The following is a 24,621-nucleotide window of genomic DNA, read 5'->3' as shown; positions in this document are numbered from 1 at the left end:
CCTCTTATATAAGTGTTTCAGCACCTGTAGTAAGTCTGTCATCCACAATGGCTCTTAATTTTGAGGACTTGCATAGCTAACCATATTTAACATAATTTTAACCTAAACTTATTTAATGTAACCTAACCTAACCTAACATAAACTAACCTAACCTAACCTAACCTAACCTAACCTAACCTAAACTAACCTCACCTAATCTAACTAGTGTTAAGTGAATGTATCTTGTTAATGATCTCTTTCGGTATAGTTTCGATACCTTTTCGTACATAGTTTATATTGTTCACCTTAAGCCAATCACTCAGAAACGTTCTTGCGTCATTAGTCACGAGATATATCCAATGTACGAATGTTTCTGAACCTGGCCCTTCGGCTCCTGAAGAAACGACGGGAAGCCTTCTTCACAACTGGCAACCCAAATATCCCTCCCACCCGTGTCCGTCTCTGCCCCGCGATCCAGCGTATATAAACCTTGCACACCTCCAGCAAGGATCACACTCCCCTGTCAACTTTTTACCCAGTTACAACTACTCAAGTCTCGCTACTCAACATGAAGCTGGTAAGTGTGGTGAAGTGCCCTTATATTACTTCTGAATATGTGAATTTAGAACAATTGTAGAGGTGTGCGCTTAACCTGGTCAGTTAAAAATTAGTTAACATTAGTGTGGTATTAAAGTTAAATTTAGCTAATCTTTCCACAATAGCTGTGATAAAGACGAAACTTGTAATAAATTTAACATAAGCTTTCCATTATAGCTATTCAAAGTGATTAATGACAATATATTTCACGAAGAGTCTCATAGTCAATTTTATATGGGTGAAAGTGTAAGTCTAGAGATAACCAGTCAACCATTTTAATGCCTCTTACGACTTTACTCTCTAGGAATATTCAACGTCGGAACCTTTGAGACAATGAGCCCAGTTAAGTGTCCTTAAGTGTAATGTGTACACAGTTGCACTTTTATTATTTAAGTATGAGTTATCTTTGTGTGTTTGATGATATGACTGATAATAAAACTGTTTTTTGTGTGTTGACTGATTCAACTGTCAGGGTTATTAAGTACGGGTCACAAGCCTTAGTTTCTGTACTACACCCACTACACCTTCCACCCACACCATACCCACTACACCTTCCACCCACACCATACCCACTACACCTTCTACCCACATCACACCCACTACACCTTCCTTTCACCCACACCACGTTCACTACACCCCCACCTACACCACACACAGTACCCCTTCCACCAACACTACACCTTCCATCCACATCACACCACACCCACTGCATCTTCCTTCCACCTACACCACACCCACTACACCTACTAAATACATATGTCACATACACTTATCCATCATCTCTTGGCGCAACAGTGAGAAACAGCAAGTGAGAGAACTATTACTGAGATGAGACACAACGAAGACTACAAGAAAATCAATTTGTAACATCCTTAGTATCCATGTTATTGGATTGTAGTGAAGATTATCCCCTGATAATAGTTGTTGTTTTGTCTTCTAACTTAACCTAACCTAACCACACTGGATGGATAAAAGGGGTCGACAAAGCTTAAAGAAAGGAGGCAATTATAAGAGGCAGTATAGGTAGTCAAGTGTAAGAAGTTATGTTAAGCTTCTCAGACAAAGAAAGATCCACACGTCCATAAACCATAAGCGGGTTGTCTATTATTTTCCAGAGTTTGGGAATTAGAATTAAAATATTATGAAGACTTAGGATGTATTCACCACAATAAGACCAAGAATTAAATATACAACTGTGAAATGTCTCGAGTTAATCAGAGTTAATAAATTACAAAACTCAAACGTCCCCCCTTTTGGAAGCCTCTGGCCCGACCTTGGGAGTCCTCCCCTTCCAGGCCTTCCCCCTCACATACTGCGCACGTGTGTGTGTGTCTGTGTGTGTGTGTGTGTGAATATATGTAAGTGCGAGTACGAGCGCGCACGAGTAACTCGAAGAGAAAACATTGAAAACATGTGTATGTTGTTACAGACGCTGCTCCTGGTGGCCCTGTGTGCCCTTATGGGTGTGGTTCTGGCACTGCCCTCACCTTACGCCCTGCCTGACGCGGATCCTTCACGTCGACATAGACATGGATTTGGCCACCACTACCCTATCATCACCCACATACATCACGATGACCACACCCACTACACCAGACACTTCCCTGGCGGCTACCACGACCACTTCACCACATACGGTGGTCACTATCACCACTAGTACCATCACGCGTCATGGTGCTGGTGACTGACTGTCATCGTCAGAGTACCATGATGGTCAACTCCACCTGGATTACGGCTGCAGACTTACAACAACTGGCTCACGGCTCAACATGGTCATGTTAAGACACTTTTGTTTATATAGTTCACGTGTGGGTGAGTGTGTGGTGGGCGCCGGGCAGCGTGGCGACCTACTCCAGTACTGAGTCTCGGGTCTTCAACACCCAAGTCAACTTTGTGTCCTTCTCTTACCAGCCACTACTGCTGCCACCATCTTCACCTGTTCCATCAGGGCTGACCCACCTCACACACCTTTCCACCCTGGTATATTGTTTTCTATCTTGGCTATAATAGATATTCTTGTTTGTTATCATTTATCTACCAAGTTTGAAGGTACACAGTCACATGTATAGTCATACTATGAACTGTACTGTGAAGCCACATGTGGCTCTTGGCAGTATATATGTATATATATGGTGAGTTATTGTAAGAGTGACAGTTAAATAAACACGACCACAATATCACTGTATCTCTGACTTTTGATTCTAACCTTGTCGTCACCTTAACCTTCACTACTGATATTTTTCTAGATAAATTATGTTGGAAATAATACCCATTGGTTATTTATAATTTGAGACTACATCAAGATAATTTCCTAACAGTTTTTCTCGTGTTTGCGATAATATTATTTACTGAAGAATGTGCTCTCTGGGTGGCCACAGCAATATTAACATAAGTAATATACCTTTTGAATGGCTTAAAATAAAAACAACGGTAATATGCCCTCTGAGTTCCCTAAAATAAAAACGAAACGTAACTTGATTGAAAAAGTACAATATGAACTAAACCTTCATTGGTACACAAGAAGAAAGTGTGGCCGGCATTGCACTCGACCACATTCATTTTTCAGTTGCAAAACCTGGTACCCATCACAGATTACAGATTGCCCGGAGGAGGCTAGTTTATTGGGCACCCCCTTACATCCTGTGCAAGGTGAAGAGCAGAAGCGTTTACAGTGCCCAACTGGAAAACATGCGGAGTTCATGCTTGCCTTTATGACTCATGCATTAAGGGCGTGGAAGCCTGAAGGGTCATGGGTTTTGTCAGCAAGTTACATAAAGTGACAGTATGATGAGTGTGTGGGGGAGGGGGAATTCCCGGTACATTTCATCTGTTTATAGCAAAGCGTGGCAGGTCCCTAATAATGTCAAGTGCCAGGCCTGTGACTAGGAGGAGGGATATCTGGTCAGGGAGGGAAGAGGTGTTGGTAACGGCTGGGGACCTGTAGGAGGAGGTCATAGGGCAAGTGAGGATGTAGTGACGGAGGGTGTGAGAGTCGGGTTGGCCACAAAGTTTACAAACAGTGCGGTGAGGCTCAGGGTTGCCAATGTACTCCCATAGGTACCTGTACCCTAGGCGCAGTCTCATGTATATAATCTGTTGAGATCGAGTCAGAGATTGATACTCTTTGTAGTGGCGGTTGGAGTCACCGGTTACAACGTCAGTGGCATAGTGTGACGCTGCCCCGTTGTTTCAGGTGTGTCCATTTTACGTCGAATGCTTCTCGTTGTGTGGCGTGTATGCGAGATTTGAGATGATTCAGGGAGAGGGCGAGGGTGGCTTCAATATCTTCTTCTTGTGTCGCTTCTTTGGCAAGTCGATCAACAGTGTCACAGGCAGTTATTCCTATATGTGACGGGATCCAAATAAACTTGACACGGATGTCATCAGTTTGTTCTAGATTGGCGACGGCGGCTAGGGTGTGTTGGGCGGCAGGGGAGGAGGGGGAGGGGGGGTAATTTGAGCCTCGCTAGCGCAGAAGTGCTGTCACTGATTATCAGGAGGTTCCGGCGTTCAGTGCGAGCATAGGTCGCCCCCTCATGAATGCCCGTGTTCGCCATGTAGTGAGCGGTGCAGTGAGCAGTACTCTTTCCGGGGCGGAAACCATCGAGGTCAGGGTGCAGGTGGGCTTCAATTTTCCAGTGGAGGCGGTGACGTATCATGCGCTCCATCATCTTTGAGAAGTAGGAGATGAGGGAGATTGGACGATATTCATCTTGTCTGCCTGGTTTAGGGACTGGGATGGTGGTGGCAGTCTTCCATAAGTGAGGCAGCTGACCAGTATCATAAGAGAGGTTAAATAGACAGAGGAGGGGGTTACCAGGGGTGGCAATAAGAGCATTTAGCACTTCATATGTGACGCCGTCATCGCCAGGGGCGGTGGACCGGCCGCGCTTAACAGCATTGAACTCGGGGTGCCTTGGACGTGAACCAACGACCTTAAGGACAAGAGACGATTGTTGTATCTACTCGGCTGCCACATCGCATCACTGATAAAAGACACCTTAAATCCCCAGACACAGTAATAGCTTTATGGACTGACATATCTTCAGACAAGACAACACGACACAACGAGACAAACGTAGATAAACGGCGCCAATACAGACGTTAGACGTAAAAGCTGGAGCATTAAAATATTTATTCTTTCAACACGCGAACAAAAAACTCCTAAAATTATACACAAACACCAAATATTTTAAGAATATTAAACTGTGGAAAACTTTTTTTTTATACACGGGGGTTTCCCCTTGGACCACTCGACCGCAAATTATGGCTGGTGGTGAGAGAGTAGAAGGGAGAGACGGGTGAGGGTAGTGAAGGATGGATGAGAGACAGGTGAGGGTAGTGAAGGATGGATGAGAGACGGGTGAGGGTAGTGAAGGATGGATGGGAGACGGGTGAGGGTAGTGAAGGATGGATGAGAGACGGGTGAGGGTAGTGAAGGATGGATGAGAGACGGGTGAGGGTAGTGAAGGATGGATGAGAGACGGGTGAGGGTAGTGAAGGATGGATGAGAGACGGGATGAGGGTAGTGATGAGAGGGGGTGAGGTAGTGAAGGATGGAAGAGACAGGTGAGGGTAGTGAAGGATGGATGAGAGACGGGTGAGGGTAGTGAAGGATGGATGAGAGACCAGGATGGAGGACATGGATGAGGGTAGTGAAGGATGGATGAGAGACGGGTGAGGGTAGTGAAGGATGGATGAGAGACGGGTGAGGGTAGTGAAGGATGGATGAGAGACGGGTGAGGGTAGTGAAGGATGGATGAGAGACGGGTGAGGGTAGTGAAGGATGGATGAGAGACGGGTGAGGGTAGTGAAGGATGGATGAGAGACGGGTGAGGGTAGTGAAGGATGGATGAGAGACGGGTGAGGGTAGTGAAGGATGGATGAGAGACGGGTGAGGGTAGTGAAGGATGGATGAGAGACGGGTGAGGGTAGTGAAGGATGGATGAGAGACGGGTGAGGGTAGTGAAGGATGGATGAGAGACGGGTGAGGGTGGTAGAGTGAAGAGAAGGAGAGTAAGATGAGACAGAACAATAAAGTAGGTCAAGAAAGGAGAAGTGATAGGTATAGGGGAGAAGTGTAAGCTGACCCACACCTTGCCTGGACACCATTCCAGGGTATAGACTCACAAAGGTTAGTACGACGAATATTCCTCGTACCTCTTATATAAGTATTTCAGCACCTGTAGTAAGTCTGTCATCCACAATGGCTCTTAATTTTGAGGACTTGCATAGTTAACCATATTTAACATAATTTTAACCTAAACTTATTTAATGTAACCTAACCTAACCTAACCTAACCTAACCTAATCTAACATAAACTAACCTAACCTAACCTAACCTAACCTAACCTAACCTAACCTCACCTAATCTAACTAGTGTTAAGTGAATGTATCTTGTTAATGATCTCTTTCGGTATAGTTTCGATACCTTTTCGTACATAGTTTTTATTGTTCACCTTAAGCCAATCACTCAGAAACGTTCTTGCGTCATTAGTCACGAGATATATCCAATGTACGAATGTTTCTGAACCTGGCCCTTCGGCTCCTGAAGAAACGACGGGAAGCCTTCTTCACAACTGGCAACCCAAATATCCCTCCCACCCGTGTCCGTCTCTGCCCCGCGATCCAGCGTATATAAACCTTGCACACCTCCAGCAAGGATCACACTCCCCTGTCAACTTTTTACCCAGTTACAACTACTCAAGTCTCGCTACTCAACATGAAGCTGGTAAGTGTGGTGAAGTGCCCTTATATTACTTCTGAATATGTGAATTTAGAACACTTGTAGAGGTGTGCGCTTAACCTGGTCAGTTAAAAATTAGTTAACATTAGTGTGGTATTAAAGTTAAATTTAGCTAATCTTTCCACAATAGCTGTGATAAAGACGAAACTTGTAATAAATTTAACATAAGCTTTCCATTATAGCTATTCAAAGTGATTAATGACAATATATTTCACGAAGAGTCTCATAGTCAATTTTATATGGGTGAAAGTGTAAGTCTAGAGATAACCAGTCAACCATTTTAATGCCTCTTACGACTTTACTCTCTAGGAATATTCAACGTCGGAACCTTTGAGACAATGAGCCCAGTTAAGTGTCCTTAAGTGTAATGTGTACACAGTTGCACTTTTATTATTTAAGTATGAGTTATCTTTGTGTGTTTGATGATATGACTGATAATAAAACTGTTTTTTGTGTGTTGACTGATTCAACTGTCAGGGTTATTAAGTACGGGTCACAAGCCTTAGTTTCTGTACTACACCCACTACACCTTCCACCCACACCATACCCACTACACCTTCCACCCACACCATACCCACTACACCTTCTACCCACATCACACCCACTACACCTTCCTTTCACCCACACCACGTTCACTACACCCCCACCTACACCACACACAGTACCCCTTCCACCAACACTACACCTTCCATCCACATCACACCACACCCACTGCATCTTCCTTCCACCTACACCACACCCACTACACCTACTAAATACATATGTCACATACACTTATCCATCATCTCTTGGCGCAACAGTGAGAAACAGCAAGTGAGAGAACTATTACTGAGATGAGACACAACGAAGACTACAAGAAAATCAATTTGTAACATCCTTAGTATCCATGTTATTGGATTGTAGTGAAGATTATCCCCTGATAATAGTTGTTGTTTTGTCTTCTAACTTAACCTAACCTAACCACACTGGATGGATAAAAGGGGTCGACAAAGCTTAAAGAAAGGAGGCAATTATAAGAGGCAGTATAGGTAGTCAAGTGTAAGAAGTTATGTTAAGCTTCTCAGACAAAGAAAGATCCACACGTCCATAAACCATAAGCGGGTTGTCTATTATTTTCCAGAGTTTGGGAATTAGAATTAAAATATTATGAAGACTTAGGATGTATTCACCACAATAAGACCAAGAATTAAATATACAACTGTGAAATGTCTCGAGTTAATCAGAGTTAATAAATTACAAAACTCAAACGTCCCCCCTTTTGGAAGCCTCTGGCCCGACCTTGGGAGTCCTCCCCTTCCAGGCCTTCCCCCTCACATACTGCGCACGTGTGTGTGTGTCTGTGTGTGTGTGTGTGTGAATATATGTAAGTGCGAGTACGAGCGCGCACGAGTAACTCGAAGAGAAAACATTGAAAACATGTGTATGTTGTTACAGACGCTGCTCCTGGTGGCCCTGTGTGCCCTTATGGGTGTGGTTCTGGCACTGCCCTCACCTTACGCCCTGCCTGACGCGGATCCTTCACGTCGACATAGACATGGATTTGGCCACCACTACCCTATCATCACCCACATACATCACGATGACCACACCCACTACACCAGACACTTCCCTGGCGGCTACCACGACCACTTCACCACATACGGTGGTCACTATCACCACTAGTACCATCACGCGTCATGGTGCTGGTGACTGACTGTCATCGTCAGAGTACCATGATGGTCAACTCCACCTGGATTACGGCTGCAGACTTACAACAACTGGCTCACGGCTCAACATGGTCATGTTAAGACACTTTTGTTTATATAGTTCACGTGTGGGTGAGTGTGTGGTGGGCGCCGGGCAGCGTGGCGACCTACTCCAGTACTGAGTCTCGGGTCTTCAACACCCAAGTCAACTTTGTGTCCTTCTCTTACCAGCCACTACTGCTGCCACCATCTTCACCTGTTCCATCAGGGCTGACCCACCTCACACACCTTTCCACCCTGGTATATTGTTTTCTATCTTGGCTATAATAGATATTCTTGTTTGTTATCATTTATCTACCAAGTTTGAAGGTACACAGTCACATGTATAGTCATACTATGAACTGTACTGTGAAGCCACATGTGGCTCTTGGCAGTATATATGTATATATATGGTGAGTTATTGTAAGAGTGACAGTTAAATAAACACGACCACAATATCACTGTATCTCTGACTTTTGATTCTAACCTTGTCGTCACCTTAACCTTCACTACTGATATTTTTCTAGATAAATTATGTTGGAAATAATACCCATTGGTTATTTATAATTTGAGACTACATCAAGATAATTTCCTAACAGTTTTTCTCGTGTTTGCGATAATATTATTTACTGAAGAATGTGCTCTCTGGGTGGCCACAGCAATATTAACATAAGTAATATACCTTTTGAATGGCTTAAAATAAAAACAACGGTAATATGCCCTCTGAGTTCCCTAAAATAAAAACGAAACGTAACTTGATTGAAAAAGTACAATATGAACTAAACCTTCATTGGTACACAAGAAGAAAGTGTGGCCGGCATTGCACTCGACCACATTCATTTTTCAGTTGCAAAACCTGGTACCCATCACAGATTACAGATTGCCCGGAGGAGGCTAGTTTATTGGGCACCCCCTTACATCCTGTGCAAGGTGAAGAGCAGAAGCGTTTACAGTGCCCAACTGGAAAACATGCGGAGTTCATGCTTGCCTTTATGACTCATGCATTAAGGGCGTGGAAGCCTGAAGGGTCATGGGTTTTGTCAGCAAGTTACATAAAGTGACAGTATGATGAGTGTGTGGGGGAGGGGGAATTCCCGGTACATTTCATCTGTTTATAGCAAAGCGTGGCAGGTCCCTAATAATGTCAAGTGCCAGGCCTGTGACTAGGAGGAGGGATATCTGGTCAGGGAGGGAAGAGGTGTTGGTAACGGCTGGGGACCTGTAGGAGGAGGTCATAGGGCAAGTGAGGATGTAGTGACGGAGGGTGTGAGAGTCGGGTTGGCCACAAAGTTTACAAACAGTGCGGTGAGGCTCAGGGTTGCCAATGTACTCCCATAGGTACCTGTACCCTAGGCGCAGTCTCATGTATATAATCTGTTGAGATCGAGTCAGAGATTGATACTCTTTGTAGTGGCGGTTGGAGTCACCGGTTACAGCGTCATAGTGGCATAGTGTGACGCTGCCCCGTTGTTTCAGGTGTGTCCATTTTACGTCGAATGCTTCTCGTTGTGTGGCGTGTATGCGAGATTTGAGATGATTCAGGGAGAGGGCGAGGGTGGCTTCAATATCTTCTTCTTGTGTCGCTTCTTTGGCAAGTCGATCAACAGTGTCACAGGCAGTTATTCCTATATGTGACGGGATCCAAATAAACTTGACACGGATGTCATCAGTTTGTTCTAGATTGGCGACGGCGGCTAGGGTGTGTTGGGCGGCAGGGGAGGAGGGGGAGGGGGGGTAATTTGAGCCTCGCTAGCGCAGAAGTGCTGTCACTGATTATCAGGAGGTTCCGGCGTTCAGTGCGAGCATAGGTCGCCCCCTCATGAATGCCCGTGTTCGCCATGTAGTGAGCGGTGCAGTGAGCAGTACTCTTTCCGGGGCGGAAACCATCGAGGTCAGGGTGCAGGTGGGCTTCAATTTTCCAGTGGAGGCGGTGACGTATCATGCGCTCCATCATCTTTGAGAAGTAGGAGATGAGGGAGATTGGACGATATTCATCTTGTCTGCCTGGTTTAGGGACTGGGATGGTGGTGGCAGTCTTCCATAAGTGAGGCAGCTGACCAGTATCATAAGAGAGGTTAAATAGACAGAGGAGGGGGTTACCAGGGGTGGCAATAAGAGCATTTAGCACTTCATATGTGACGCCGTCATCGCCAGGGGCGGTGGACCGGCCGCGCTTAACAGCATTGAACTCGGGGTGCCTTGGACGTGAACCAACGACCTTAAGGACAAGAGACGATTGTTGTATCTACTCGGCTGCCACATCGCATCACTGATAAAAGACACCTTAAATCCCCAGACACAGTAATAGCTTTATGGACTGACATATCTTCAGACAAGACAACACGACACAACGAGACAAACGTAGATAAACGGCGCCAATACAGACGTTAGACGTAAAAGCTGGAGCATTAAAATATTTATTCTTTCAACACGCGAACAAAAAACTCCTAAAATTATACACAAACACCAAATATTTTAAGAATATTAAACTGTGGAAAACTTTTTTTTTATACACGGGGGTTTCCCCTTGGACCACTCGACCGCAAATTATGGCTGGTGGTGAGAGAGTAGAAGGGAGAGACGGGTGAGGGTAGTGAAGGATGGATGAGAGACAGGTGAGGGTAGTGAAGGATGGATGAGAGACGGGTGAGGGTAGTGAAGGATGGATGGGAGACGGGTGAGGGTAGTGAAGGATGGATGAGAGACGGGTGAGGGTAGTGAAGGATGGATGAGAGACGGGTGAGGGTAGTGAAGGATGGATGAGAGACGGGTGAGGGTAGTGAAGGATGGATGAGAGACGGGTGAGGGAGTGAAGAACGGATGAGAGACGGGTGAGGGTGGTGAAGGATGGATGAGAGACGGGTGAGGGTAGTGAAGGATGGATGGGACAGGTGAGGGTAGTGAAGGATGGATGAGAGACGGGTGAGGGTAGTGAAGGATGGATGAGAAACGGTGAGGGTAGTGAAGGATGGATGAGAGACGGGTGAGGGTAGTACGGATGAGAGACGGGTGAGGTAGTGATGGATGAGACGGGTGAGGGTAGTGAAGGATGGATGAGAGACGGGTGAGGGTAGTGAAGGATGGGATGGATGACGGGTGAGGGTAGTGAAGGATGGATGAGAGACGGGTGAGGGTAGTGAAGGATGGATGAGAGACGGGTGAGGGTAATGAAGAACGGATGAGAGACGGGTGAGGGTAGTGAAGGATGGATGAGAGACAGGTGAGGGAAGTGAAGGATGGATGAGAGACGGGTGAGGGTAGTGAAGAACGGATGAGAGACGGGTGAGGGTAGTGAAGGATGGATGAGAGACGGGTGAGGGTAGTGAAGGATGGATGAGAGACGGGTGAGGGTAGTGAAGGATGGATGAGAGACGGGTGAGGGTGGTAGAGTGAAGAGAAGGAGAGTAAGATGAGACAGAACAATAAAGTAGGTCAAGAAAGGAGAAGTGATAGGTATAGGGGAGAAGTGTAAGCTGACCCACACCTTGCCTGGACACCATTCCAGGGTATAGACTCACAAAGGTTAGTACGACGAATATTCCTCGTACCTCTTATATAAGTATTTCAGCACCTGTAGTAAGTCTGTCATCCACAATGACTCATATTTTTGAGGACTTGCATAGCTAACCATATTTAACATAATTTTAACCTAAACTTACTTAATGTAACCTAACCTAACCTAACCTAACCTAACCTAATCTAACATAAACTAACCTAATCTAACATAAACTACCTAACCTAACCTAACCTAACCTAACCTCACCTAATCTAACTAGTGTTAAGTGAATGTATCTTGTTAATGATCTCTTTCGGTATAGTTTCGATACCTTTTCGTACATAGTTTTTATTGTTCACCTTAAGCCAATCACTCAGAAACGTTCTTGCGTCATTAGTCACGAGATATATCCAATGTACGAATGTTTCTGAACCAGGCCCTTCGGCTCCTGAAGAAACGACGGGAAGCCTTCTTCACAACTGGCAACCCAAATATCCCTCCCACCCGTGTCCGTCTCTGCCCCGCGATCCAGCGTATATAAACCTTGCACACCTCCAGCAAGGATCACACTCCCCTATCAACTTTTTACCCAGTTACAACTACTCAAGTCTCGCTACTCAACATGAAGCTGGTAAGTGTGGTGAAGTGCCCTTATATTACTTCTGAATATGTGAATTTAGAACACTTGTAGAGGTGTGCGCTTAACCTGGTCAGTTAAAAATTAGTTAACATTAGTGTGGTATTAAAGTTAAATTTAGCTAATCTTTCCACAATAGCTGTGATAAAGACGAAACTTGTAATAAATTTAACATAAGCTTTTCATTATAGCTATTCAAAGTGATTAATGACAATATATTTCACGAAGAGTCTCATAGTCAATTTTATATGGGTGAAAGTGTAAGTCTAGAGATAACCAGTCAACCATTTTAATGCCTCTTACGACTTTACTCTCTAGGAATATTCAACGTCGGAACCTTTGAGACAATGAGCCCAGTTAAGTGTCCTTAAGTGTAATGTGTACACAGTTGCACTTTTATTATTTAAGTATGAGTTATCTTTGTGTGTTTGATGATATGACTGATAATAAAACTGTTTTTTGTGTGTTGACTGATTCAACTGTCAGGGTTATTAAGTACGGGTCACAAGCCTTAGTTTCTGTACTACACCCACTACACCTTCCACCCACACCATACCCACTACACCTTCCACCCACACCATACCCACTACACCTTCTACCCACATCACACCCACTACACCTTCCTTTCACCCACACCACGTTCACTACACCCCCACCTACACCACACACAGTACCCCTTCCACCAACACTACACCTTCCATCCCATCACACACTCACACCTACACCACACTCACTCCACCCCCACCCACACCACACCCACTACACCTACTAAATACACATGTCACATACACTTATCCATCATCTCTTGGCGCAACAGTGAGAAACAGCAAGTGAGAGAACTATTACTGAGATGAGACACAACGAAGACTACAAGAAAATCAATTTGTAACATCCTTAGTATCCATGTTATTGGATTGTAGTGAAGATTATCCCCTGATAATAGTTGTTGTTTTGTCTTCTAACTTAACCTAACCTAACCACACTGGATGGATAAAAGGGGTCGACAAAGCTTAAAGAAAGGAGGCAATTATAAGAGGCAGTATAGGTAGTCAAGTGTAAGAAGTTATGTTAAGCTTCTCAGACAAAGAAAGATCCACACGTCCATAAACCATAAGCGGGTTGTCTATTATTTTCCAGAGTTTGGGAATTAGAATTAAAATATTATGAAGACTTAGGATGTATTCACCACAATAAGACCAAGAATTAAATATACAACTGTGAAATGTCTCGAGTTAATCAGAGTTAATAAATTACAAAACTCAAACGTCCCCCCTTTTGGAAGCCTCTGGCCCGACCTTGGGAGTCCTCCCCTTCCAGGCCTTCCCCCTCACATACTGCGCACGTGTGTGTGTGTGTGTGTGTGTGTGTGAATATATGTAAGTGCGAGGACGAGCGCGCACGAGTAACTCGAAGAGAAAACATTGAAAACATGTGTATGTTGTTACAGACGCTGCTCCTGGTGGCCCTGTGTGCCCTTATGGGTGTGGTTCTGGCACTGCCCTCACCTTACGCCCTGCCTGACGCGGATCCTTCACGTCGACATAGACATGGATTTAGCCACCACTACCCTTTCATCACCCACATACATCACGATGACCACATCCACCACACCAGACACTTCCCTGGCGGCTACCACGACCACTTCACCACATACGGTGGTCACCATCACCACTAGTACCATCACGCGTCATGGTGCTGGTGACTGACTGTCATTGTCAGAGTACCATGATGGTCAACTCCACCTGGATTACGGCTGCAGACTTACAACAACTGGCTCACGGTTCAACATGGTCATGTTAAGACACTTTTGTTTATATAGTTCACGTGTGGGTGAGTGTGTGGTGGGCGCCGGGCAGCGTGGCGACCTACTCCAGTACTGAGTCTCGGGTCTTCAACACCCAAGTCAACTTTGTGTCCTTCTCTTACCAGCCACTACTGCTGCCACCATCTTCACCTGTTCCATCAGGGCTGACCCACCTCACACACCTTTCCACCCTGGTATATTGTTTTCTATCTTGGCTATAATAGATATTCTTGTTTGTTATCATTTATCTACCAAGTTTGAAGGTACACAGTCACATGTATAGTCATACTATGAACTGTACTGTGTAGCCACATGTGTCTAATGGCAGTATATATGTATGGTGAGTTATTGTAAGAGTGACAGTTAAATAAACACGACCACAACATCACTGCTTCATGACTGATTTTGTTTCATAAATTTTAAGATTAATAATATTGGAAATAATATCCTTAGATTATTAATCGTTTGAAATTATATTAAAATCATTTTGTAGAGATTTTTCTCGTGTTCACGATAATATTGTTCAGGAGATTATGCTCTCTTAGTGGCCAGGATAATAGAAACAACGGTAATATACTCTGTGAGTGGCCTAAAATACAACGAAGACCTGTGGGAGACACTGCACATGACTACCTTCACCTTTGCAAATGTAAAGTTAGACACCATTTTACACACGGGTAAACAAAGGATACCTTGGCCATGAACCAGTGATTTAAAGGACAAGAGATGAGTGCTGTATCCACGCGGCTGCCTCACAGCATCGCTAAAATGAGACACCTTAAATACAGAGATACAATTATAGCTTTATGGACTAACAAATCTTCAGAACAGATTAGACACCCAGGCTGACCTAGACACACGACCCAACACAGATGTAGAAACAGAAGGAACGGCATTGGTCTCCATTATTCCCCCAACATGCGAACAAAAAATTAATACAAAAAATTAAGAAAAACTGAGTATTTTAAGAACACAAACTTAGATAAATTTTATTTTTATTTTACAACCGAATGCAAATTGTGGTTGAGTGTTCGAGAGTACAGCTCGGAGAGTCAGGTGAGAGACGGGGTTGTGGGGGTTGAGGGGGGGGGGGTAAGTGATAGACAGGTGAAGGTAGTAGAGTGGAGAGTAAGATGAGACAGAATAATAAAGTTGATCAAGATAAGAGTAAGTCATAGGTAGGGGAGTACTGAGAGGTGATCAATAGGTCCACTGCTGTTTCCTCCATTATTATATTCTTTGTATACGCGTCTCAGCACCTGGTGTAAGTCTGTTATTTTTTAGTACTTGTATAACATATCTCACAGAATCTAACCTAGGGCTACTTAAATTAACTTAACCTAACCTAACCTAATCTTACTTAATCTAACCTAAGTGACAGTAATCTAAACATTACTTATTCAAATTCGACAGGTTGTACAGATAGTAAAAATTAGCAGTACCTGGCAGCCCAAACGTGACAGACGAGGGGCTAGACAAGTAATTTTTTTTATGTACGTGTGCCCGACACTCTCCCAGTGGACCAGTTAATACTCTGGGAGGAATACACCCAGACGGGAATTTGTCAGGTGCTACAAGACCCCCCCCCCCACCCTCCCCGTATTGTACATGTTTAATCAGTGAGGTACGTCAACTAACAAGGTGACGGGAGGAGGGTTGGGGGGGGGGGCTGTGTGTGTGTTTGTGTGCTTGACCTAACCCCATATCGCTACGTTACGTCACAGCTGAGTTGATCCCTGACTTTCCTGTTCCCACAATAACCTGTTGCTGAGGAAGTCCAGGTCCTTACTATCGCCTCAGTGACATTACAGCTGAGCTCTCCTCTTTCTGTTGGTCTATTCTCACAATGACCTGACCTGAAAATCTGTATAAAAGCTTCCACTGATTGCTGTGTAAGGCAGAGTTGTGCTACGAATTGAAGAGCAATATCGACATGAACAAGAAGAAAGGAATATTGACCGGGTGAGGGTAAAAGGTATACAGACAGACACGAGTGATCTCTGGGTCGATACACACAATAAAGATCTACTGTATGTAACTCTTCCCATAAAAGAACAAGCAAATTTCCTCGAAAAAAATATCAGGATAAATAAAATAAAAAAAATTGCGTTAATAAATTCCAAAACTCACTTGTCTGGAACAGATTAATGTCTCAACAAAATCTTCTCAGCCGGATTGCCAGCTTTACCCAACCAAACCTAACCTAACCAACCCTAATTAGATTTAAGGTACAGTATCGGTGCAAGTTGGATACAATTTCATACGTAATTGTAATGGTTCACCTCAGGAAAGTTCTTACACCTTCAGCAACGAGAAACTTACAGGTACGAATCTTTCTGAACCTGAATCTAAATACGATGGAAAAAGGAGCTTACAATACTTAATAAAACTGGTACCTTAACATCCCCTCCCTCCCCCTCGCTTGTACTGTACTATATACATTATACAGTATATACCTCCACTCCTCCGTCAAGCATCACTCGATTCAAATCCTAAACTAACTACAACAAACCAAATCTCACCACTTATGTTACGTTACACTTAAAATACCTATTGTCCATAAGTTATAAAGTGTATGGTAACATTATAAACAATATCAGTGTTTATTTTTTTTTTTTTCGTATAACATCTCAAATAGTCAGGAATTAATAGTGGTTAAACTCAATGCAAAACACGTATGGAAGTTTGACTCACCCACACTACTCAATCTGACGCTTTTGAGTATATACATCGTAATCAGTATTCAACTCATCCCACCTGTTCAAGTTTCCCCTTGTTTGAGGTGGTGGTTCTCGCTATGTGATAATTCTATACACATTAATACACTAAAGTTAATTTGTCATACACACATAATAGTTGCTCTCTGACCCTCCACCCAGTCTACTCTATTACCAGCTGTTCAATTCATTTCTGTCGTTTCAATCTTCCAACTTCTGTATGTGGTTTGGTTAGGTTAGGTTAGAATTAGGTTAGGATAGAGCGGATTGTGATATCTTTAGGTTAGGTTTGGTTAGAATTAGGTTAGGTTAGAGTGGGTTGTGGTAGTTGTAGGTTAGGTTAGGTTTGGTTAGAATTAGGTTAGGTTAGAGTGGGTTGTGGTAGCTTTAGGTTAGGTTAGATTAGGTTAGCTTTACGGTCGTTAATCTTAAGGAGACGAAGCTTAAGGGATAATCTCCAGGTAATCTGACTTCAGGAGCAACAATAAACAACGAAATAGTTAAGACTCTCCATGTGCCCTCCGAGAGACCCCAACAAAGAACATTTCTAACATTACCTCTCGTGGCCAGCAACGCAACTTGTACATAATCCTCTCTGAGTGGCCAATAACAAAAAAAAAAGACTATCGGCATCCTCACTGAGTGGCCAGCTAAACGAGTTAGGTGAACATGTTTTTGTTTTTGTTTTTTCGAGTGGCCGGGAAGCTGATATAGATAAATCCTGGCTGGAGATTTTTCACTTATGCGCCTGAATACACAATAAGAACGTAAAAACTGAAAAAAATTAACATTGAAATAGATTATTTAACCAGAAAAAAATTAAATTGAAACATTATTTAACGAGAAAAAATTAACACAACCAGATTATTTAACCAGAAAAAATTAACACAACCAGATTATTTAACCAGAAAAAATTAACACAACCAGATTATTTAACCAGAAAAAATTAACACAACCAGATTATTTAACCAGAAAAAATTAACATAACCAGATTATTTAACCAGAAAAAATTAACACAACCAGATTATTTAACCAGAAAAAATTAAAACTGAAACAAGATTATTTAACCATAAGAAAAATAACATATTACATAATCACTAACAATATTAACATATCCTATAGTAAGAGCCGGGACGCACTTTTGAGGGCACTTGATAAAAACTGAATTTAATCTAAAAAGAAATTATGATATCAGATTTAGTACTGAAAAACAGATACTTAATTACTATGGGATGAACACGTGGTAATAATCATTCTAATAGTTTATTTTATCAAGAATATATCAAGAATGTTAAAGAAATACACAAAATGCCTCGTTAATGGAACTATATTTATTAACATCAATAAAATTATATGATTGTTGTTGAAGATGTTAAAGGGTTATAACCACCGTCCTCAAAGGGTTATAACCACCGTCCTTAAAGGGTTATAACCACCGTCCTCAAAGGGTTATAACCACCGTCCTTAAAGGGTTATAACCACCGTCCTCAAAGGGTTATAACCACCGTCCTCAAAGGGTTATAACCAACGTCCTTAAAGGGTTATAACCACCGTCCTCAAAGGGTTATAACCACCGTCCTCAAAGGGTTATAATCTCCGTCCTCAAAGGGTTATAACCACCACCCTCAAAGAGTTATAACCACCACCCTCAAAGGGTTATAACCACCACCCTCAAAGGGTTATAACCACCATCCTCAAAGGGTTATAACCACCGTCCTCAAAGAGTTATAACCACCATCCTCAAAGGGTTATAACCACCATCCTCAAAGGGTTATAACCACCGTCCTCAAAGGTAACTGACCGCATGATCCTCGCAGCCATCAACCCTCAGGGCAATTTTTGAAACAGCTTGAACGAACCAACCTAACCTGACAACCTAAGCCTACCTAACTTCAACCTAAGCTTGAACTCTAAGATTATAAAGGTTTCAATTCAGGTTAGGTTAGGTTAAGGTTAGGCATGGGATTAGGTTAGAGTTAGGTTAGGTTAGTGGGTTAGGTTAAGAAGGTTAAAGTAGGATAGGTTAGGTAGGTTAGGTAGGTTAGGTTAGGTAGGAGTTAGGTTAGGTTAGGTTAGGTAGGTTAAGTAGGTTAGGTTGAGTAGGTTAGGTAGGTTGGGATTGGGTTAGGTCAGATTAGGTTAGGTAGGTTGGGTTGGGTAGGTTGGGTTAGGTTGGGTAGGTTAAGTAGGTTGGGTTAGGAGGTTAAGTAGGTTAGGTTAGGTGGGTTGGGTTGGGTGGGTTAAGTTAGGTTAAGTAGGTTAAGTAGGTTAGGTTAGGTAGGTTAGGTAGGTTAGGTTAGGTAGGTTAGGTTAGGTCAGGTCAGGTTAGGTTAGGTTAGGTTAGGTTAGGTAGTACTCATATCCTCCCACAAATGTTCACGCAGGACTAGCATCTTCGAGGTAAAAGGACATACAAACAAACGTTATAAATTACACTGTTTCCTGACTGCCTCCGGCCACCCTCTGAGCCGTGACGGTGTGTTGTAGTCTACGCCCAGGTGTGTTGAGGGTGTGTTGAGGGTGTGTTGAGGGTGTGTTGAGGGTGTGTTGAGGGTGTGTTGAGGGTGTGTTGAGGTGTTTAGGGTGTGTTGAAAGTGTGTTGAGGGTGTGTTGAGGGTGTGTTGAAAGTATGTTGAGGGTTTGTTGAAAGTGTGTTGAGGGTTTGTTGAAAGTGTGTTGAGGGTGTGCTGAGGATGTATTGAAAGTGTGTTGAGGTGTGTTGGTGTGCTGAGGATGTATTGAAAGTGTGTTGAGGTGTGTTGAGGTGTGTTGAGGGTGTGTTGGGGTGTTTAGGGTGTGTTGAAAGTGTGTTGGGGGTTTGTTGAGGGTGTGTTGAAAGTGTGTTGAGGTGTGTTGAGGGTGTGTTGAGGATGTATTGAAAGTGTGTTGAGGGTGTGTTGAGGGTGTGTTGAGGTGTGTTGAAAGTGTGTTGAGGGTGTGTTGGGGTGTGTTGAAAGTGTGTTGAGGAGTGTGTTGAGGTGTGTTGAAGGTGTGTTGAGGGTGTGTTGAGGGTGTGTTGAGGGTGTGTTGAAAGTGTGTTGAGGGTGTGTTGAGGGTGTGTTGAGGGTGTGTTGAGAGTGTGTTGCATAAATATATGTTCAAAGTATATTAGATGTGAGGATTAAATTAATAATATAATATTTATAACACTTTCTTCAAGGTATAACTCCAAACAGGGTGAGAGTTTAGATCATCATACTCAAAAGGTTCACCTCGAGTCCTATACTATGTTCAATGTTCATAATACCATTTATTTGTTCATTTATGATTTATTCAACATTTGGGGAAATTTATTCTTATGTTTCATTTATTCAGATTTTTCTTGATATACCGCACACTGGATGAATATTTGTGTTGTGTTGTGTTGTGTTGTGTTGTGTTAGTGTCAGGGTACTGTGGTGTGGTACGTCTTCGTGTGGCGTCGGTCGAGCGGGTCAATGACTGGGTCCACCCCATGGTCACCTTCCTCACAGACCCTCTCACCTTTCGATATACCTTTCCTCAAATTTTATCCCATTATATCACCTCATGTTGACTATATCTCCTCTCCACACAACACAATTGACCTGAGGCGAGGTTAAATCACCCTACCAACAGTGTACAGGTGTGGCGGCAGGTGGAAAGCTCTTGATATAAACACGCACTTGGGAGTATGAAACACCTGCTTGTGGTAACCCAGGAAGAAACAACGCCCTCACCTCACCCCCTTCTGCCCACCTCTAGGCATAGCACATCAGGTGAATCTGAACAGCCCCCATCAGGAAGGGGTGGAGGAGGAGAGAGAGGGGGGTAATGTTTCTTCTGGCCAGGAAAAACCCGGCACTGCGTTGAGGAGACGGTCATTGCCTTGAGAGCTTTGCGACGCCCTTGACTGTCTCGCCCGCCCGTGTTGGTCTGCACTCCCGTGTAACATGATTACCAGGCAGGAGGGGGAAGGGAGGTAGGGGGAGGATGGGAGTGGGGGTAACGGAGGAGTGGGGGTAACGGACGGCGTAGGCGTAATGGAGGGAGTGGGGGGTAACGGAGGGAGTGGGGTAACGGAGGAGTGGGGGTAACGGAGAGTGGGGGGTAACAGAGGGGAGGGGGGTAACGGAGGGAGGTGGGGAGAGGAGTGGGGGTAACGGGGGGGGGGGGTAATGGAGGGAGTGGGGTAACGGAGGTGGGGGGGGACGGAGTGGGTGGAGGGAGTGAGGGAGGTGGGGGTAACGGAGGTGGGGGTAACAGGAGGGAGGGGAGGTAACGGAGGGAGTGGGGGTAATGGAGAGGGGAAGGGGTAATGGAGGGAGTGGGGGTAACGGAGGGAGTAGGCGTAATGGAGGGAGTAGGCGTAATGGAGGGAGAAGAGGGGTGAAAGGACCTGCAACACTCACCCACGGGCAAGCACTTAACACCTGAGTGAAAGGACAACAAGCATGGAACCAGGAACCAACAAGGGGTCATCTTACTATTATAATCACTGTATTCCATCAACCTCATTATCTCCTCTTACCACTACCACTGTCCTCCCTCCCCAACCCCCTTCTTTCTCTCCTCACCTCCATCCTCTCCTTTCTCTCCACCCCCCCCTTGTCCTTTCTCTCACCTACCCCCTCCCCTCTCCCACGCTCGTATAAAAGGCAGGGGTCTTTCTCCTCGTAGTCAACACGCGCATCGTCTTTGGTAGTGGTAGAATCTTCAGCTTCCGACATCAACATGAAGAGAGTAAGTACCTCCGTGAAATATTTACCTTGTTGTTTTAAAGACCTGAAATTAAGACCTAGTAAACTCGACTTAAAGACCCTGGTTTTTGACACCTATTTCAGATAAGTTCTCTAAAAAAACATAACAGAGAACACGAGCAATAGTTTTCTAAAATATAGCAAAGAACAATATAAATACTGATATAATGTATAACATAGAACATTAACAATAGTTCAGCAATTTTTCAATCATAGTGCCAGATAGGTTCTCGAATATATAACAAAGAACAATAACAACAACATAACACAAAAGAATAACACATAACATTGAACAATAACAACAACATAACACAACAATAACAACAATAACATAACAGACAACAACAACAATAACATAGCAAATTCCCCACCACAGCAGCTGTAGTGATGCTAAACATGTACTCTTATACCTGACGAGCATTAGTAACCTTAGCGATATCGGAACGTGTCGATAATAACATTGAGAACACCAATCAATAACCCAGGAATTACCGCCTTTAAGGTTTCAAAATACAGTGGTTCGTGTTTTTTTGTTTGTTTTTTTGTTATGTTGTTAATATCGGATAAGATTTTTAAAGTGTGTGTGTGATGGTTGTTGGGGGTTATAGGCGACTAAAAGGGGGTGGAGGAGGGGGGGGTGAAGCTACCCTCCCTCCCCCCTTGTAACAGGTAGGTGGTGATTTGGGTCTGTTCAGGTGACTACTCTCTCTCTCTCTCTCTCTCTCTCTCTCTCTCTCTCTCTCTCTCTCTCTCTCTCATATACTGATCACAACCATCAAGTAAACATATTTCACACCACAATAACATTTTATTAATATTAAATTCCATTGATGACACACACACAAGCTACCACCTGAGGATCTATTGCGACACAAAAAACATAACAGTTCAATTACGTGAAGGAATTACACTTGGTTAAAAATTAATAAAATCAGAACAATCGAGTGAGACAACAATGTGGCCCAGAAAAAAAGTAACAGTGTGGCTCAGAAAAAAGTTTACCCTACAACCTTGTAAATGCTTATAGTAAACAACAGTGTGGCTCAAAAAAAGTTTACCCCACTATCTTGTAAATGCTTATAGTAAACAACAGTGTGGCTCAGAAAAAGTTTACCCCACTACCTTGTAAATGCTTATAGTAAACAACAGTGTGGCTCAGAAAAAGTTTACCCCACTATCTTGTAAATGCTTATAGTAAACAACAGTGTGGCTCAGAAAAAGTTTACCCCACTACCTTGTAAATGCTTATAGTAAACAACAGTGTGGCTCAGAAAAAGTTTACCCCACTACCTTGTAAATGCTTGTAGTATAATAGTAACCTTGACTTAAGTTGTATATGGATGGTGTATTACAAGTGATAAAAATGAAGCTACTTAACATACACTAATCTATCCTCATGATAAAATCTATATGGCGGTGTGTATTATGAGACACTCGTGATACCGATGACGGGAGATGCTGAGAGATAGATGACCGATGACGGGAGATGCTGAGAGATAGATGACCGATGACGGGAGATGCTGAGAGATAGATGACCGATGACGGGAGATGCTGAGAGATAGATGACCGATGACGGGAGATGCTGAGAGATAGATGACCGGTGACGGGAGATGCTGAGAGATAGATGACCGATGACGGGAGATGCTGAGAGATGGATGACCGATGACGGGAGATCCTGAGAGATAGATGACCGATGACGGGAGATGCTGAGAGATAGATGACCGGTGACGGGAGATGCTGAGAGATAGATGACCGATGACGGGAGATGCTGAGAGATGGATAAATAAACAAAATAATAATTCTCACTTTCCACGTCGTTTAACCATAAAAATTTATGAGGCTGTAAAGTAAATATATTCGTTAAGGCCGGATGTGGTGCTGGGTGAAGGTACGCTGAGATATTTTACCCAAACGAGTCATTACCAACCAAACTGATGGAAGAATTTTGTATGTGTGGATGAGATGTTTGTTTTGATCTAACGAAGCTACTGTTTATTTTTTTTTAACTCGCTTTCGTTTTGTTTGTGTTTTTTGTTTTAAAGTAATGTTGATGATATGATTGGACACTAAACATTAAGTTCTTTGAATATGTAACTTAGATAAATAAATACGGTAGTTAGATTACATGAAGCTTAGACCCCTAGCTTATTTTACCTTAAGATTAATCACTTTAATGCTAACTTAACCTTATACTACTCTAACCTAACTTACCCTAATCTGATTTAAGGTAATCTAACCGAAACTAACCCACCCTAACCTAATCTAAACCAACTCACCCTAACCTAACCTAACCAAACTAACCTAACTGTACATGAAAAAAAATCCCCACCCCCCCCCCCAAAAAAAAACCATTAGAACTTAGCGAATATGACGAAAATGAATTAGAGTTACTAAGAGTTGATAGATTCTTTTGCTTACAGTATTTCGTTATCTCTTCGCAGTCGAGGTCTAATGACAAAAATTAACATAAACTAGAATTTTTTTTGGGGGGGGCATAGTTAAAGATAAACGTCGTTACTAAAGAGTGTTTTAAAGTGTGTGTGTGTGTGTGTGTGTGTGTGTGTGTGTGTGTGTGTGTGTGTGCGTAATAGCCGGAAGTGGTTTTAGTCATGGTAGTTAGTTATGCTTGCTATTATTATTTTTATGATTACTGTTGCTATTATTATTATTATTATTATTATTATTATTATTATTATTATTATTATTATTATCATACTCGTTATCACCTCAACAGATAGTGGTGTGTGTAGCCATGTATGTGTTGGTGAGTTCTTCCCTCGCTCTCCCTCGCCCCGCCCCTCTGCCTGGCGCTGTGGCTGACCCTGGCTTCCTCGGCAAGTCCAAAGGGATTGGACTTTATGGCGGAGGAGGACTGTATGGTGGAGGAGGACTGTATGGTGGAGGAGGAGGCTATGGTGGTGGTAGTCATGGTGGTTATGGCGGTGGTCATGGTGGTGGTCATGGCGGTGGGTATGGTGGTGGTCATGGCGGTGGTCATGGCGGTGGGTATGGTGGTGGTCATGGCGGTGGTCATGGCGGTGGGTATGGCGGTGGGTATGGTGGTGGGTATGGTGGTGGGTATGGTGGTGGTTATGGTAGTGGTTATGGTGGTGGTTACCTGTACGGTTAAGGTAAACTATCAACCATTTCTACCTGTTACCACGGTTCTGTCTCCTCCACTAACTACGCCTATCCACCAACCAC

At 43.5% G+C, this 24,621-nt stretch overlaps 2 protein-coding genes and 2 long non-coding RNA genes across 4 annotated transcripts in view; 3 read left to right on the top strand and 1 right to left on the bottom strand.

Annotated features, from left to right (window-relative positions):
* The first annotated feature begins 449 nt into the window (after nt 1-449).
* Nucleotides 450-2,761, top strand: LOC121853681 (histidine-rich glycoprotein-like). Its single transcript, XM_042348023.1, has 2 exons — nt 450-556; nt 2,006-2,761. The coding sequence occupies exons 1-2, from the start codon at nt 548-550 to the stop codon at nt 2,231-2,233; spliced, it is 237 nt and encodes a 78-aa protein (XP_042203957.1). The 5' UTR covers nt 450-547; the 3' UTR covers nt 2,234-2,761.
* Nucleotides 2,762-6,199: 3,438 nt separating this feature from the next.
* On the top strand, nt 6,200-8,511 carry LOC121853680 (histidine-rich glycoprotein-like). The gene is made up of 2 exons (XM_042348022.1): nt 6,200-6,306; nt 7,756-8,511. The coding sequence occupies exons 1-2, from the start codon at nt 6,298-6,300 to the stop codon at nt 7,981-7,983; spliced, it is 237 nt and encodes a 78-aa protein (XP_042203956.1). The 5' UTR covers nt 6,200-6,297; the 3' UTR covers nt 7,984-8,511.
* A 3,550-nt stretch (nt 8,512-12,061) lies between these two features.
* On the top strand, nt 12,062-14,370 carry LOC121853682. The gene is made up of 2 exons (XR_006086383.1): nt 12,062-12,172; nt 13,626-14,370. It is a non-coding gene; the product is annotated as an uncharacterized LOC121853682 (long non-coding RNA).
* A 7,783-nt stretch (nt 14,371-22,153) lies between these two features.
* Nucleotides 22,154-24,621, bottom strand: part of LOC121853685 — a 45,728-nt gene continuing 43,260 nt past the window's right edge. Inside the window, exon 3 of the long non-coding RNA XR_006086386.1 lies at nt 22,154-23,185. This is a non-coding gene — a long non-coding RNA (uncharacterized LOC121853685). The remainder of the gene's footprint in view (nt 23,186-24,621) is intronic.

This window comes from Homarus americanus, unplaced genomic scaffold, assembly GCF_018991925.1.
Source record: "Homarus americanus isolate GMGI-L3 unplaced genomic scaffold, GMGI_Hamer_2.0 scaffold4896, whole genome shotgun sequence".
NCBI lineage: Eukaryota > Metazoa > Arthropoda > Malacostraca > Decapoda > Nephropidae > Homarus > Homarus americanus.
This window is presented reverse-complemented; position numbering and strand designations above follow the sequence as displayed.